This window comes from Lagenorhynchus albirostris, chromosome 21 (genome assembly GCF_949774975.1).
Source record: "Lagenorhynchus albirostris chromosome 21, mLagAlb1.1, whole genome shotgun sequence".
NCBI classification, from domain to species: domain Eukaryota; kingdom Metazoa; phylum Chordata; class Mammalia; order Artiodactyla; family Delphinidae; genus Lagenorhynchus; species Lagenorhynchus albirostris.
This window is the reverse complement of record NC_083115.1, coordinates 16,302,198-16,320,674: the sequence shown is the minus strand read 5'-3', so window position 1 is coordinate 16,320,674 and position 18,477 is coordinate 16,302,198. Positions and strand designations below refer to the sequence as shown.

The window sequence follows — 18,477 nt, the reverse complement described above, 5'->3', positions numbered from 1 at the left end:
TATCATAGGAAGAAATTTCTCATCATTAGAGGTACTGAAAAGTAAACAGACTTCCTTGAGTATGGCCTCTTGATTAAACTATTTAATCAGAGTATGTTTAAGGGGGCTACTTCATTGCCCCTAAGATATATGTAGGTGACCTACAAGGCAATATTTGAACCAAATTCTATAACATATGTACCTTTATACAGGACATAAAGATTAAAAAAATCTGTTTTATGATTACATGTGGATTGGTTAAATATTTTATACAATATAAAAATATTAGCCTATCAAAGTCATTTCCTAGAAAACAATGACTTTGAGCTTACATTTAAATGCACTTATAGTTCACTACAACATTGAACAAATGTTTAATTCTATTATATACTTTTATCTTAACTCTAACAAACATATAATCATACAATAATAGTTTTTAATTTTTTAAATACATACATTACCTGCACACAGAACACTGCCGCTGCGGTTGAAGAGCAGTGAACATAACAATCATAGAATAGTTTCGAGGTGGTGTCTTTATAAATTTTCGGAATTTGTCACCATTCATTCGGAAGATTGAGCGCCTGGAGCTCCATTCCATCAGCTGTTCTACTTTCTCAGCTAAAAGATTCTGCAATAAACACAGGAATTTAAATTTACACAGGGTTAAAATTCTTCAGTTTGTACTTCAAGTACAAAGAATTACATGGGATTATATTTTACCTAAAATTCATTTCTGCTAAAAGTTCTTGTTTTGGTGAACAGTCATTGTTAACTGACCATATATGCATAAAATATTTCATCTATTTTTCCTAACAATTGTAAAAGTTTATAAAAATAGATATCAAAAGTAAAATAGACTTTCACTTCCAGAAAGATGGAATAGATATGCTTTTCCCTAATCCCCCACTAAAGACAGCTAAAAACTCTGGTCATATGAAAGACAAGCATAAGAAGGCTCTGAAAAGTGGGAAGAAGAAGGAAGGCTGGCTGGCGACCCCAAAATGAAGAGACCGTGGTGGTGAGTGCCCTGAGTTGTGTTTCAGCCTCACCCATCCCAGACTGGTAGCCAGAAACATTGGCAATCCAAGAACACCAATGGACACAAACAAACAAAAACACCAAGAAAAGCCTGCTTTCTTTACCCAAAGGACAAAAAAGGGTGACCTAGTAAGACAAAAACGAACTGCTCTGGTCTAGCCAAACTCCACAGACGAAACACTGCCCTTCCACCACCGCCCTCGCTAGCAAGGGCAGAATGGGGAGCCTCAACCCAACTCTCAATTCCCCTCCAAGCATCAACATGCAAACAGCTTGGAGGGATCTCACGAAGAGGAAACTGAGCGAAAGACACATATGCACAAAAGAGCACTGCGTGATTCTACTTATAGTAAGATCAAAACCAGGAAAAAATCTACTGTGCTACAAGTCAGGAATAGTGGCTTACTGCAGCAGGCACTGGGATGGTGGGAGGTGTAGTGAGGCGAAACGGTACCATGGAGGTGGGGGCTAGGAAGATTCTCTTCCAGGGTGGGGTGACAGTGAAAGTAACACTCTAGCCTCTGCACAAAATGCTCTTAATCTTTAGGTTGTCCATCTTACCTGAAAAAGTCTGAGAAGTAAAAAACTCTACAGGGTTGTATTCCTATAAGAAATTTGTTAGCCTTGGAAAATCAAGAAAGAATGAGTGGTCAGAAGAGAAGGGCTTCAACTGTGCCATTCAAGAAGGACTAAGGACCTAGGCACAGACGAAATCTTAATTGATGAGACGTATGACACCTGAGCACACCAAGCACAGTCTAAGAGTCCTGTATGAAAAGAAAAAGGGCTGCGCTCTGGTCACTACACACGAAAGCTTGGCCAAGACACTTCACCTCTCAGAACCTAGGGACTCGTCTATTAACATCTGACCTTCCATGAAATACCTAGGTGATATACTGAGAGATGATAGGTAAAAACCTCTGTAAATTATAAAGTACTATAAAATACAAGGCAGTATTGGTAGAAGTATTGTTTTCACTATTGTTAGATAACAAAGGGTGATTTTACCACTATAATCCTATATGTAGTCTACAATTCTTTTCCTGTCAAATTTCCTACATATTCTGAATATAGATCAAAACACATGAGAACCACAGTTTTAATTCTGGCTATTACTGGAGAACTTGTGAAGAACATTATATTCAGATTAAATATTAGATGACAAAAAATAATCAGATATTTTCAAATAAAAGTCTATCTTTCTCTAGTTACAGTCTCAGAATATTAAGCGCTTTAGACATGCTAAGCGCCATGCTATGGACATCACATATGCTATCTTATTAAACTCACATAGCAACCATAGCAGCACAGCGATAATAAGCTTAATCCACAGAGGATGAAGCTGAAGTCTAAGGAACGGTAGCTCTCGCCACTGCCCTACCCTGAAGTGGTTTTACTTGCAACAGACTTTAAAAAGTACACCAGTTACCTTAAACCAGCAACTGACATCTCTAGTGAGCTCTCACTTTTACTCATCTGACAAGCCTCAAATCCCCCATTATTAGAGGAAAAGGTACTGCTGACCTATTGTTTGAGATAAAACATCTTACCATGGTAAGTGGTACAGAGGTTTATTAGTTTGGGTTTTTGTTGTTTTTTTTTTCTTAAACATTCTAATTTTAAATAGGAGGTAAATGAATAATTTCTATATGTGGAGAAAATAGTCTTAATAAACCAAATACATGTCTTTCCATGTGAAAAAAACATATAAACAGCAATAATTTCTGAAGATACTCAACTATATTAACAAATCAGGTCTAGAAACAAAAAAATAAAAAGGGAAAGGTATTGTAAAACATAGCAGTCATGCACCTTAAAGATCTGTAGTAATAACAACAATAGCTAGCACTTATTGTGTGCTTACTATGTGCTAGGCACTGTACGAAATGCTTTTCTTGTATAATGAATTCATCAATCCTCATAACAATCCTATGATGGGGGAATCATTGACATTTCAAGTTTAGAGACAAGGAAACAGAGGCACCAAGACATTAAGTAACCTGTCCGAGATTATAAAGCTAGTAAATGGTAGAACTGGGGATTCCCAGTCTTATTCCAAAGTACATACTCTAAACATCTATACACACTGCAGAATCTTACAGGTTTTAGAGGTTACAGAAAAATTCTTGCAACCAATAGCCTAATATTCAAATGAACACATTGCATTCAAAATAAAAATGTTAAGGCAATTCCCCGGTGGTCCAGTGGTTAGGACTCCACTCTCACTGCCAAGGGCCAGGGTTCAATCCCTGGTTAGGAAATTAAGATCCCATAAGCCAGCAGCACAGCCAAAAAAAAAAAAAAAAAAAAAAAAAAAAAAAAAAAAAAGTAAGAGTCTACATAATGAAGAAGGGACAACACTACTACATAAGGAAAGAGAAACCTCATCGCATCTTGAACTAGTCACCTTTGCACAGAAAAAGAAATAAATGGTCTAGGAAGGTAGGTTTTTAGGGCATCATGGTTGATTCAAACTTTCAAGAGCATTTTTTGTAAAGAAGGTTAAGTTAATTCTCAAAGGAAAATGTTACAAGGTGATGGAGTAGAAATATTCAGTAAGGAACAGAAATCTGATTAATGTGAATTCATGCTTTTAAAATCTACTAAGAAAGAATCACAGGTTGAGCTACAGTCCACAAATAGGGTTTATTCTATGTTGCATTTCTCTGTGACAGGCATGTGATTTTCTTTAAGGAGAAGGTTGGGTGCATCTGTTCCTTCAAAGTATTTCCCTTTTCAGGGCCATTTGTACCCCTCTTTGTTGGGAATTTTTCTTCATGCTACAGTTTCCCTTGCCCAGGACTACCTTTAAGACTTCCCCACCTTCTCTGTGTGTCCCTTTTGGTCTCTTGAAGAGAGTGATGCTCATGAATCTCTCTTCCCACTGGAGAATAAAACCTGAAACAAAATCATGCCCAGGGAATTCTGTGTAGTGAAGGGAGCATGGAAACATCCATAATATGGAACACAGTGCAACCTTTAAAAATTGAAAAGGCACCGTATGTTCATTTTAAAAATAGAATTTAATGGCTCAAGTTTAAATGGTGATTCTGTATTTGCATGCAGTGTGACTTGACCAAATTATTTCTCTGAATCTCATCTTCATCTATAAAATTGAAATAATATCTCACAAATTGGTAAAATTAAATGAGTTAATGTATGGAAAACTCCTAGCACAGCATCCGGAAAAGTACAGGCACTCAAATTCTGTTCCCTTCTCCTCGGGTTAATTTCTATCAGCAACCTCAATCAGGCTGCTAAAAGAATGACTACAGAGGGAGTGTTTTTTTTAATCTTATTAGTACTTTAATCTCAAGAGTTACCAAATGTTCTCTGAGTACTTAGTATATAGCAAACATTGTGCTAAATTTCTAAACATGCATTGTGGATTACTAAATACATGACCAGCACTATGCTAAGTTTATGGCAAATGAAAGTACAACAGATCCTACTCTCAAGGCTTTACAGCAAATAAGCTCTAGCTTTAAAAAATATACGTTGCTTATACTGATGTGTTACGGCTGTGGCTCTGCTGTTAAATGGCTTAGTGCCAGCTCAGGAAAGGATGACACACAAGATCTTATTTCTGTGAACACTAACTGACTGGTAGCAGCTAATTTAAATTCAGTACAAAGCACAGTTTTGAAATCCACACTGATACTATCAGTAAAGAGGGAGTGAGCCGTTGAGTTTTGTCTGCTGCTGGCACAAGGCTGGGAAATAGAGACACAGATGCCATATATAGAGACACAGATGCCACAAGGCTGGGAAATAGAGACACAGATGCCACATATCTACCATTTCTAAAAGGAAAAAGAAATCTAAAATTTAGAATCTTCAAGGAAGAAACCCTGTCTTTACCTGTTACCTTGTAAAAATCATGGGCCAGCAGGTCCCACATATTAATGAAGGTAAGATACTCAGTCACACTAACTATAGGTGCCCAGCCCTCTATTTTTATCTTAATGTTTTTATAAAAACTGAATTGTAAGGCAATTCACTATTAATAAACTGGCATAATCGACATATGCCAGTCCCCAACATATGACATTACTCAATTTTTTTCTCAATTCATGTTTTTTTAACCAATTCATAACAAAAATACAAAGAAATGGTACATTTCACTAAACAATATGTAATGAAATTGTTCATTCCAAAGTGAAGCTTAAACAGGAAAAAAAAAATCTAATACTTTTATACTCATATTTTTTTCCAGCATTTTATCCCTAGGTAAATTTTAATGATGACCAGATGCACCAAAACAAAGATATGTATGTGGTCTCTTGTCTTAAAAAAACATCTGCCAGAGGGATAGCTATTCATGTGTCTGTTCTAGTCACCTACGTAGTATTTACACCTACATATACACTACTATGTATAATATAGATAACTAATGAAAACCTGCTGTATAGCACAGGGAACTGTAAAAAAAGAAAAAGACAAGTATTAGCATATAATGTACAACATAATAGAATTAACACTGCTGTATGTTCTATATGTAAATTATTAAGAGAGTAAATCCTAAGAGTTCTCATCACAAGGAAAAAAACTTTTTTTTCTTTTATCTTGTATCTATACGTGATGATGGATGTTCACTAGATTTACTGTGGTAATCATTTCATGATGCACATAAGTCAAATCATGCTGTGCACCTTAAACTTATACAGTGCCATGTGTAAATTATATCTCAATAAAAATGGAAGGAAAAAATAGCCACACTAACTTGCTTACAATAATTCACAGGACATAAATTTGGAATGAGAATAAGAAGTACATGTTGAAGGTATCTCTTAGTGACCCACAGAAACTTCATGACCCTTCTGTCCTTCCTTGTATTTTATAGAAAGTCTCTGAGAGGAAAAGAGAGCTGTACTTTTCACAACTTGAATATCCAAGAGGTTCAATCAAAGCCCACTGACAAGGCAAAGAGAAGCAGCCAGATGCATATTTTTGCATTTGGGAGAAAAGTTAGCTTCAATTTCTACAATTATTTGATCCCCAAAATCCTTACTCATTTTCTTAATATCATGCCATTCTTCTCAGATTTGAATAAAATATAAGGGGCAATGAATGCTTCCAGAAATCAAAATATCAGAGATTATACCACCCCATGTATTGATAATTACAAAGTGTTCACTAAAGATCACCAACAGCCTTAAGGGCACTCAGCCTTAAGACCTCAATGAGCTACACAATAAATAGGACAAATACACCATTTTTATCAAAAATAAAAAATGCATACAGTACACATGCCATAAAGAGAGCAAAGATTCAAACAAAGGGTTAGGTAAGAACTCGGAAAATCATCGTACCTCTGCAGGAAATGTAATCTACACTTTACAGGAAAACCTCAACTATCATTACTTCAAAGGTGAAAAAGTGAGAGATTCAAAAATACATTAATCATACTGAGAGTTCTTTGATGTATTTAATATCAAGCTCTTTAAAAGTAAAGAAAGAAATACTGGAAAACCCCAGACCAATTCTTCCTCAGTGTAGATCCTAAAGAGAACCTGGCTGTGTAACTACAGAAAAGGGAACCCAGCCGGCTACCTAAGGCCAATACCAGCGCAGCTACAAGTTTATATGGGGGAGAGTGTTACATAAGTTTTTAAGTCCAACATGTTAAAGACAGTATCTAATTCAATTCAGAGCTGAATGAGAAATGTAGAAATAAAGTTATTGGTGAAAATATTTTTTCAAACGTTCATGCTTTTGTAGAAAGGATAGAACTTCAATTGATGGTGCTACAATATTCAATTAAGTGAACTTTTTCTAGAGACTCAGTAAAAATATTTCCAGTGACACTCTTTTAAGTAGTGACTTTATTAACCTGAACTCTCCCCAGAAAATTTCCCTAGGAAAAGATCCACATTTCCATGATTTTGTATCCTTCAAAGCATCCTGAGAATGGCTAGCTCCTGATTGGCCCTGAAGCTCCCTCTACATACACTGTGTATCTACTGAATGGAATCTGTAAAATTTTTAAGCTATAAACTAAGAATCTATAATTTATTATTCCTATTCAAATGTAACTTTAAAAAAAAGGATTTCTAACTTCAGTTTATCATAGATTCTTTGCTCTATTTTTTCACTGCTTTGAAAGTGCAAAGAGTATTATAAAAGCAACTGTTTCCCGAACTTGCATATTTATAGTATATATAATCGACATAACCATAAGAACTTAAAAAGTACTGTGGTCAAATTTAAAATTAATAATTCAAGAATTTAATATCAATTTTAATTATTCTAGGATTTCCTAATTCACAAAAATAGTAGTGCATTTACATAAACACATGAATATGAATTCTACAATGAAAAATATCAAAATGTTTTGTTCCATGAAAAACTTATCCCATGGCAGTAATAAATTTTAAGATTCCTAACGTTAAATGCCATTATACCTTAATTTTATTAGAGAAAACACAGAGACTATCACACGGTGTTTTGAAATATTTTGTATTTGATACTAGTAGTAGTAACAACACTAGATTAATGAATGTATGGAATTATATAAATTCAGGTATACTAGGAAATACATCTCATCCCCAAAAAGTAAGGCCCTACACAAAAACATTGATACAAAATAATAAATTATTATCAGTGTGATGTAATCACATCTACTTTAACATACCCTAAAAAATAATTCCAAAGGAAAAAATCTGAACATAGTTATGTGATTAACAGCAATAAAAATAAAAAAGCCAGGAAATAAAGAGCATATTAAAACAATGAAATAATAGGGACTAGAATAATATATATGTGGTCTGTAACTAGTGAAAAAATTCTATTATAACATTAAGTGGAAAGGTAGAAGGCAAAGTTTATACTAACTACAACTAAATAACTACTAACTATCTACAGATAAATAAATCAAAGTCATGTAAATAGTCAAAAACTGTCTTTTTTAGAATCGGGAGTTATTCTGTTTTATTTTTTACTATAAAGTGAACACAGTTTGTTTTTTGGTTTTTTTTGGTTTGGGAGGAGGTTTTCTTAAATTCACGTGGGTTGTCTTTGTGACTTTTTCACTGTAAAACTGCTGAAGTACAATACTCTCCTGTCAAGAGACAACATCATTAGAAATGGGGACCATGATGTTTTCACTTGAAGGATCAAAATATGAAGTCATTTTAATATGGAACAATCATGACAAGGGCTAAATGAGCATCCCATTTTTATTCCACTATTGCATTAGTTTCTGAGACCTTCTTTCCTGAACTCCTTCATATCCTTCTGTTAGACATTTATTCTTGTATCAATATCCCACTGTAAAACAGGTACCAGATACAAAGAATAAGAGTAGCTGTATGAGCAGAGAAGAAAATCAACTTGAGACTGTATATACCCATCGGGCCTTACTGCCTTGAGAGCAAAGATCCAGGCAGGATGGTCACTACCAGCATCAACAAGTATAGCAGATACCCTATTATAATAATGCATTATATCATAAAATAATCTGCTCTGTTCTAGAAGTGGTTGTATACAACTCTTCACTATTGAGAGCAACATACTATGTGTTACAGCTGAAGAAAAGTTTTATTACAAGAATATGGAAAAATAAAAACATTATTCCATAAATTGCAAAATGAAGAGACGATTTTTTTCAGCAGGTTTATTCTTGAGTCATATAAATTTTTGATAGTAAAATTTGTGATGGTAAAATTACTAAAACCAAAAAAAATTAAATAGAATCCAACAGAAAGCAAGCCAAGAGGAAATCAAAGCTTCTAATGTACTTTAAAGCTTTCCTAAGTAGAATTTCGTCTACCAAATTACTTACAAATGGCAGGAGCAAGCCAAGTTTTTGGATAGAACAAAAGATCGGGTTTGGTCATTTCATATAAACAGTATACTATCAAAATTATAACAGCTACCTACTAACCAAAGTCTGTATTATTAGCAGAGACCCCAAAACTGGGGGCATTAAAACCTCCAAAGAAACTAATTACATGGGGCTTTACGTAGAAAACACTGAGTAGTATTAGAAACAATATTCTAACCTCACACCGTGCCTCCCTTTCCAGATAAGGGATACCTCTACTATTGTTCCATTTATCCCTATTATTATAGGGATAATAAAAGAACAATAGCATATTGAAATATATTGTTTATTAAAAGTATAAAAATAATGTAAGGTAACAAAGCAAGTAAAAAATTAATGAATTCAGTACAAATTAGACCCAGTCACAGAGGTGGGGGGACTACTTGAGGATAAAATCCAACCAAGAGATACATCAAAATAAAGAACTCAGGAAAGGAGAAGCTATGGATAAAATCCAACCAGAGGTGACTCAAAATGAAGAACTCAGGAAATAAACTGTGGTAAAAAACTAAATGTTGACTATAGTGTTTAATTTATTAAATACAAATACACTTAAGTATAAAACTAAGAATAATAAACAACTCCAGCAGCTATTGTTATAGACAGTCTGATCATCTTCATTTGCCTAGGAGCACCCAAGCTGTACTCGCTGTCCCTGCGTAATCATGAATAGTACCTCCTTTCTCTCTCACAAATATCCTTGTCTGGATACGTTATATGGTTGCTCAAGATTTATAACACTTGCGTTATGTTCCAAAATTAAACAAAGTAATTTATCAAATATTTGGAGACAGGAAAGGGAATTTGGGAAGGAATGTAAGAGTACAAAGTTTCTACATCTTCTATAGCACATAGTTAATCAATATAGACTTTAAAACACAGTACTATTTAAAATAGTAGTTAATCTATGCATGTAGACGCAAAGAAGGATACTTATTTCTGCAACTTACTTTAAAAAGATGGATGATAAATGATAGGATTGGACACATGATAAAGCAAGCACAGTAAAATGCTGATTGTAAAATCTGGGTGGTGGGTATTTTTGAGTATTCACTGTAAAATTCTTTCAACTTTTATAAAGGTTTAAAAATACTCATAATGTTGGAGGAAAATGAAATTCATCCAACATTAATGACAGTTGTTTTTAGGTGGTTAAATTGTTTTGTGAAATTTTTTTGCTCTCATCTGTGAACATTTCTATTTTGCTTTTTGTTACAGGGTATTATTTTACAAATGTCATTTTATAACCACAATGCTAGTTTTTTAAATAGTTGCCTATTATCAGCTACTTATCAGTTTCTACCACTAAATTATTAAAATAAACCCCAGAACTTAAAGCCCAGAACTGTGTCTCATTCATCGTGTCCCCCGTGCCCAGCCTGGTGCCTGCCTCATAGACAAATACTTGTATAACTTAAGTAATGGAACAATTTACTGGAAATGCAGAAACAGAATTAACATAGCTCTCTCATGGCTAACATAGTCGTTGGTCCAGACACTCTTTCCCCATCCCCTTGTGGCAGGAGAATTACTCTTTTAAAAACATTTGCTATTATGATCAGAGACAGCAACCCAAGATGAAAGCTGATCACTAAGACTTGGAAGTGGTATGTACATAAGGTCCCATATGTTTAGTGGTAATATTCATTTGGTAAAAATACTATAAAAACATTTTGTTTCCACTTCACATATGAATATAATATGTTATATTAAAAACACCACTGTAAGATATTAAGGTAAACAATATAGACATACATTGGTACAATCTTTCATGGTCACACTAATAATACATACAAAATTTTAATGCATGTACCGTTCAGTACAGCAATACCATTTCTAGGGATTTATCTTACAGAAAGAATCAGACAAGGCACACATGTTTATTCAAAAGGATACTCACTGCAGCACTGTTTATAATTGCAAATATTTGGAAATAATATGTGTGCCCATAAAAAGGAGATTGGTTAGATCATAATATGGTATGAAATGGAACATATTATAGTCATTAACAAGATGAGACAAACTTACTAAAGGAATAGTCACAACTTACCTTTAAGTAAATCCAAAAGGATTACTTATCACAACATTACGTAAAGAACTATTTCATATTTTAAAAATAAACATGTGCTATTCACTCATTAATTTTACATACATGCTAAATATTAAAGGATATATAGTGAATTGATAATGGTTTATTTCTAGAGGTGAAGATTACAGGGGTGTATTTATTCTACTTTATTAGTTTCTATGTTATTTGAAATGTTTACCTGTATTACTTTATAAACAATAAAACAACAGTTATTGCCAATTGGAAAGAGACAGTGAAAGAGATATCCAAAAAAGAATAGTTAAAAGACAAGAAATTCTGATTTCTCTAGGAAGAAATGTGCAACACAGCCAGGGACTGCCTCGGTTACCCTGTGCATCTTTGCAGTTCCTTACTAACCTTCCTATCTATGGACTGAGTCCATGCTCTTGGAAGCTCTGTTCACTTCACTTCAATCTAATCCTTACTTTTTGGTCAGGTTGGTATTTGAGAAAATGAAGACGTTTCATTATATTCTAACTTGTGCAGTTACCATTACATTCATCCTTATTGACGAACACCTTAGTTCATTTCAGTGAAAATGACCTGGAGTATTTATCAAAAGTTCTTCTTCAATAACCAGGATTTTATGTATCTCTTTACTAAGAAAGTGAAGAAAGCAATCCCAGATATTTCTGATCTAACTTAGTGAACCATTAGAGAGAAGAGATACAAGAAACCAATATAAGCCCAACAAATAAAACCGTTTTCCTGGGTCTAGAAAGATAAAATTTTGAGCTTTTCTGGTGAAAAACATGCCAGAAATGGACAAATTAAGGGCTATTAAGTTATTGCAGAGTAGCACAGTCCTAACCACATTAACTGAGTTTCCATTCTGCTACCATAAACATCAACTGCTATTTAAAGGCTTACTTTTACAATCTAAATAGAAAAGCAAAAAGCAACCAAATACTTGCATTAGTCACAAAATATCAATAGTACAATTATGTACAGGAATAAGCTATATGTACCTGAAGCAAATGAAAGAAGTTAATCCCCTTTCAACTAATCTGTCTCTGTACCACTTCTTTTTTTATTACAATGTTTATTTATATACTATAATAAAATATTTCATCATAATCATTATTTTAAAATGTTTGAGAACTGTTTTAATTCTGAAAAGTACAAAGAATAACAAAGCAAACACCTATGTACCCGCCATCTGTAACTGATTATTATTGAGTAAGTTTGAGATTTTTTTTTAACTTAAACATTTAAAACATTGCAGGTATATCTGAACTCTTTATCCCATCTTATTCTCCTCTCTCCCATTTAGGCAAAAGTGTTATTTCTTTTAAACCTATCTTTATTATCTACAGAGACACACACAAAAACAGGTACATGAAATCATCAGCAATATGCAATATAGTTTTATATGTTTTTTAAATTAGCATAATATTTTCCAATTTCATACTGAAACTTTTAAGTCGAAGTTTTGTTTTAAAAACCTATGCCTGTTGACCCATACAGGTGTAATCTATTTATTTCCATTGCTGGAGAGCATTTATAAGAATTCTAACCATTTATAAGATTTTAAAAAATTCTTATAAACAATGAACACCGTTCATGGTTTATAAACGCTCTCTGCAAGAGTTCTTAAACTGGGTCTCCACTGCTTCCATTGATTAGAAGTCAGGGAAACCATGAACTTGGAAAGGACGGAAAACATATCTTCATTTTCACAAATCTCTAACTAAAATTTATGATTTCAATTATAAATAGAGACAACAAACAGCACAGAATTAACAGTATCTGTGACTTTGTAACCAATAAAAATCAGGAATATTTTCCTCTTTCATTCTGCTTGTTGCTGATAGCTCTAGATATTGTTTATACTCCTCACTACTTTGAACTCAGTTATAAGACCTGTCATTAGATTCTTGTTATAAAATGACTTCACAAAAAAAAACCATTATTGAATCACATTTATATTTTGATAACAGTATTTCAGTGAGGTTATTATCTTTTGTATGTCTACGTATTTTATTCATTTAAAAATTATTCTGCAAAGAAGTGCATAGACTTTACCAGACTGTCAAATTCGCCCACAGCACATAAAAAAGTTAGTAACCAATCGTAAGGCATTGCCAAATGGCTTATCCAAACTAATTATGCCAATTTAGACTCCCACCGACAATGTATGAGCTCCTATTTTCCCACATCTTTATCAACCCTACAGCTGTCAGACTTCTAAAAATTTCTTCCAGGCTGGTAAGTAACAAATAGCATCTCTTGTAGTTTTCATATCCCTCATGATCAAAGATATTATATGCATTTTAATATTTTAGTATGTTTACTAACCACTCAGGTTTCCTCTACGAACTGCCTGTGTGTGTGTATTGTTGCAAAGATGAGGCAATTTGCAGGAGACCACAGAGACAGCTACTTGTGCTGACTGACTGCAAACTCTACAGCGTATCAGAGACGCTGCATCACCTCCTCATTCCACCACGAGAAACTGCCTCTAATAAGCTCAACAATACTTTTAACAAGTGAGTGTAAAATGTGAAGCTGTAAAAACTACAATCCATTTGACAAATTGTGGGGAGATAAAACCTAGTAAATATTTTTCATCATATCTGTATTAAAGTTCATTTAATGGAGTTTTTTTCCAGAGAAATCAAATTTTATCATGTATTCCACACAGACTCCACAGGAAATAAGTCATTCTGTGTAAACAGCAGGCAACAAAACAATAAAATTACTAGTAAATGAAGTCCCGTATAATCCAAGGTGTTATGTAAAAGTAAATACTGATACTGCATTTCAGTTAATTCTGGAAACTAAAAAACAAACCACAATAAAAATAACCTATCATTGAATAAATTCTTACAAAGTATATGCAAACAAAGCAAATATATTCATAAAAACTGGTATGAAGCAAGCCACAAAATGCAATTCCTATAAGGTTACAGGTAGTCACAGTGCGTGTAGAAAAACAAATTTTTCAGAGAGAAAAACTGGCCCAAAGCATACATCAATGTAATAAATTGAAAGAATTCCAACATCATGTTCACACGTGTATTAAAATCAAATGTTTCAGTTAGTATACTGTGTATCACAGTTGAAAAAAATATAAATGAATCCTAAAAGAAATTCATACTTTAATGACTGGAACTAGAAATATGAGTATGTTTTTATCTTCAAATCTAGAAAAATCATTCCCAAGGTCTCAAAAGCCATCATTCCTTCAGAAATTCAGGCATTCTCTTCATCAGGAGCCTTAACTCCATTACAAACATCACCACTACCTTCAAAATACCACTCTGCACCTCTCTACTTCCTTCATAAAGTCTCCTCAGACTTAGCTTGAAGCTAACATTAAAGCAATGCCCCCCACTGCTACAGAACCACAGGTTTTATAAGTGGACAATAATAAATTTAAAGAGGAAGTATTGAATTTAAATCTAAATTGTTACAGAAGCAACCCAAGTTCTAGTTCTGATGAGTTGTGTGGCCTGTGGCTTATTTTTTAAAAAAACAAAAAATTCTCCATAGAATGGGACCTCAGCCTCGCTCTAAAGTGTTGGGTTACCAGGCTCCACCACTAGGGGGGAGTATCACCACTATGGGCTTTCTTGCTCAACGGGCTAGCATCTCTCCCCAGATCCCTTCAATCTACTAACCTCTTTAAGCACTTAGACCTTCCACCCCTACTATGAGTATACATTGGTCAGAGAATAGTTTGGGGAAACATTTGTGTGTTGTTTTTTTTGGGGGGGATGGGGGGTAATATATTTTATACACTTACAAATATAGACAGCCACTATAATTAATGAATAAATACAAATACTGCTTATTAAAATAGTCCTCTGAAATAGATTAAGACCTCATCCTCATAAGAATATTTCAGTTAATGAACCCACTTTAGGCCTGCTACCCATGGATACCATGGGAACAAATCCACTAATGACCTCCTGCAAAGTTAACCTATAATTTAGAATTCTGTAGTGTTACAGACCTGTAATTTTAATTACTTCTCTTGATTTCAGTAAACCTGTTTTTCCTGCTGAAATGGGGGGAAAAAAAGGTATTTCCACTAAACACATAAGGTATTTAACACAGTGCCACACACATAAACTCTCAATATGAATAATTATTAAGAAATTCAGATTAGTCATTTCTATTGTTGTGAAGCAATTTCACACTGATATTCCATTTATCTAATCTACCAGGGACACAATTCCTTTATTAGCAAGTTCAACAATGCTAACAAACACAAAAAAATTTCAGAATCTGTAATATACAGCAGGTAGCTGAACCCTCATTGAGAAGGTTCAAGAATGTGATTTCAGTTCTCAAATAGCAAAACAATATCCCATACCTCATATCTCACAACCGTTGCTGAGTCACCTCCTCAAATATTCATGTATGTTTTTATCCCTCTCTCCTAACTGCCTATCCAATTCGTTTTAAAATAATCCATTAAGATAAAACAAACAGAAATAAAATTATACCTTCTATATGTCTAACAAACTTAAGAGTAAGAAAAATGATAAAAAATAAGGAAAACAAATTTATACACAAAATAAACTATAAGAATCATTATCCACCTCTAATTGTCCTTAAAGTTAATTATTAATAACATTCTTTTTATATTCTCTAAGGCTACCTAAATCCTAATCAAACTTGCTTATCCTTAAATACAAGGATTTTTCCCCCAATTCCATCATTCAGCATTTTTCTTAAATACTATTGCTACAGCACTATTATTTTCTTTTACTTTCATTGCAGATGTCAGTGTTCCCCTCCCCCATTGCCAGTTAAATGTTCTTCCATGGACTAACTATAGTTTTCTCTTTTTTAATTTAATTTTTATTTCATTTTAAAGTATAGTTGATTTTTTAAATTTTTATTTATTTATTTTAACATCTTTATTGGAGTATAATTGCTTTACAATGGTGTGTTAGTTTCTGCTATATAACAAAGTGAATCAGCTATACACACACATATGTCCCCATATCTCCTCCCTCTTGCGTCTCCCTCCCACCCTCCCTATCCCACCCCTCTAGGTGGTCACAAAGCACTGAGCTGATCTCCCTGTGCTATGTGGCTGCTTCCCACTAGCTATCTATTCTACATTTGGTAGTGTATATATGTCCATGCCACTCTCTCACTTTGTCCCAGCTTAACTATAGTTTTCTAATAGCAAATATATTTAGACAACAAGTTAGAATTTTATAGCTCAAATGCTTAACAAAACAATTTTTAAAACAAACACATTTGCAAGATGTATATATCCTGCATAGATGTGTGAAATCTTGTCCTAGCGTACTAAAATTATACATCTTTAAGAGGAAAGTCAGGACAGGGGACACAGGTTTGAGCCCTGGTCCGGGAAGATCCCACATGCCGCCGAGCAAGTAAGCCGGTGCGCCACAACTACTGAGCCCGCATGCTGCAACTACTGAAGCCTGCGCGCCTAGAGCCCGTGCTCCACAACAAGAGAAGCCACTGCAATGAGAAGCCTGTGCACGGCAACAAAGACCCAACGCAGCCAAAAAAAAAAACACAAAAAAACAAAAAAAACCCCGACTTCCCTGGTGGCATAGTGGTTAAGAATCCGCCTGCCAATGCAGAGGACACGGGTTCAAGCCCTGGTCCAGGAAGATCCCACAAAAAGAAAAAAAAGTCATAACAAAAAGAAAAAAAAAAGTCATAAAAAAATGGAAAATACTGATTATTTCATCTAACATGATGAGATGTCCTAAATCCTACAGCATAGATTAAATATCAAATCAACAGTAAAATCCTGAATTATATTTGTGTACTGGTTAAGAGTATTTTACTTTAAATTAAATGACTTTGAAAACCCTGCAAAGCTATTTCAAAATATGGAAATAAAAGAGGATGGAAAATCTACTTCAGTACTTTTACTTATGGTCCAACGTGCAATGGAACAAAATGTTAGTTTTGATTAACTATAAAATAGGGCAAAATTTATAACAGAATATCACATCTCTAGGTTGTAATAAACGTAAAGGTCATCTAAATCAAAATTTCAGTAAAAAAAGGAATATTATCATGAACCTAAAACACATACAAGCAAGAAAAGCCAAAAGAAAAACTTTTTAATTAGTATTTGGAGGGTTGGGGGGAGGGGATGAGGTTTTGATTATAATAACAAGAATTACATAAAGTCTCAATTTATATTATACTCTCTGAATCCCCTCTTCAACCAGAAACTCTTGAAGTTTGGAAATAGCTAGATGCTCACAGCAATTAATTATCTTAAACGGAGAAAAACCAACAACCTTATATGAAAACTACGTCGAAACTATCAACGATGGGCCACAGCATTTCATGCTCACGTGTGTGTGTGTACATATATACATACATAAATGTTGATCAATAAACATTATTGAAATTATATATTATTATTGAAAAACAATGTTCAGTATCAACTAAAGGTTTTTTCCCCCATTACCAAATTAAAATGTCAATTGCTTTAAAAATCTAGGTCATACTTATTTCTGACAAATGATAAAGTATGAAATAGATGGCAAGAAGTTAGGATTTAGACATAAACTTTCAATACATGTCCTTAATTCCAATGTCAGATATCTGGTTTTCATTTTCCAAGAACACATTCATGAAAGTTTTTCTAACTGCTATCAGTGTAATTTCAATGTTCAATTTCAATTTTATAAGGCTTGATCATTTAAAGAAATAATTAGCAGAGAATTTTATTTAACTCAGAATTCACTGTGCTAAAGAGAATAAAGAAAAAAAGAAACATGAATTTATCCAGTAATATCAAGCATAGTGACGAACTGAAACTAGTCAGGAACCCAGCACCTAATTGGCTCAAGAACAGTACAGAGTTTACCTTCAAAAAAGTTATCCAGATTATACGCAGACAAACCAAATGATATTGGTTCAGATCTCTTAGGCTCCAAGGGCCCCTGAGCCCCCGATATCAGTACAGACAACTCCTGGGCTGGATGAGAGAGGCTTAAATTACCACCACTAAAATCTGCAGCAAATCTCTATTATTGAGTTAGCTCCTCTTCCCACCGTCATAATTCTGACCTTGAGCAAGGTGCTACCTCAACTCCGTATGTCACTTTTCATTATGTTTTGGACCTCTTCCTACTGTGCTACCCCTGGTGATATTCTCAGGCAACAATTCTTTCTTCTGCTGAACGGAACCGAACTGATGCAGTTTCTCCTAGCCTTCCACAACTAATTATTTACTTTCAACTGCTGCTAACTGAGCAAGCTTTTAACTGGACTATCAGCCCTGTCACCTACTGCACAGTCTCCATCACAACCTGTAGGCCAATTCACTATGTTAAATTTAAAACTATCTTCTATTACTTGAAGTGATAATTGAGTATAATTAGAAGATATTTATTTCATGAAACATTCAGGGACAGGAGAAAAAGATTTATGAATAATAAAACTATGTTCAATCCCAATCATAAAACTATATCCACTCATTTAAAGTAATGTAAATCCTCCCAATGCCCACACCCTATATCGCACTTTCAAAATCTCTTTACAAGTCAATGAAATTTGGGATTTTATAGGGGAAATATAACTA

The 18,477-nt window shown here is 34.0% G+C and overlaps 1 protein-coding gene across 4 annotated transcripts in view; it reads right to left on the bottom strand.

Annotated features, from left to right (window-relative positions):
* The window catches only part of TUSC3 (tumor suppressor candidate 3), a 183,553-nt gene that overhangs the window by 122,010 nt on the left and 43,066 nt on the right, over positions 1-18,477 (bottom strand). For all 4 annotated transcript variants that reach the window (XR_009538279.1, XM_060136534.1, XM_060136536.1 and 1 more), the window contains exon 2: positions 441-610. Coding sequence is in view for 3 of the 4 variants with exons in the window: in XM_060136534.1 (XP_059992517.1) it covers positions 441-610 (170 nt within the window). In the remaining variant the exon portion in view is untranslated. The remainder of the gene's footprint in view (positions 1-440; positions 611-18,477) is intronic.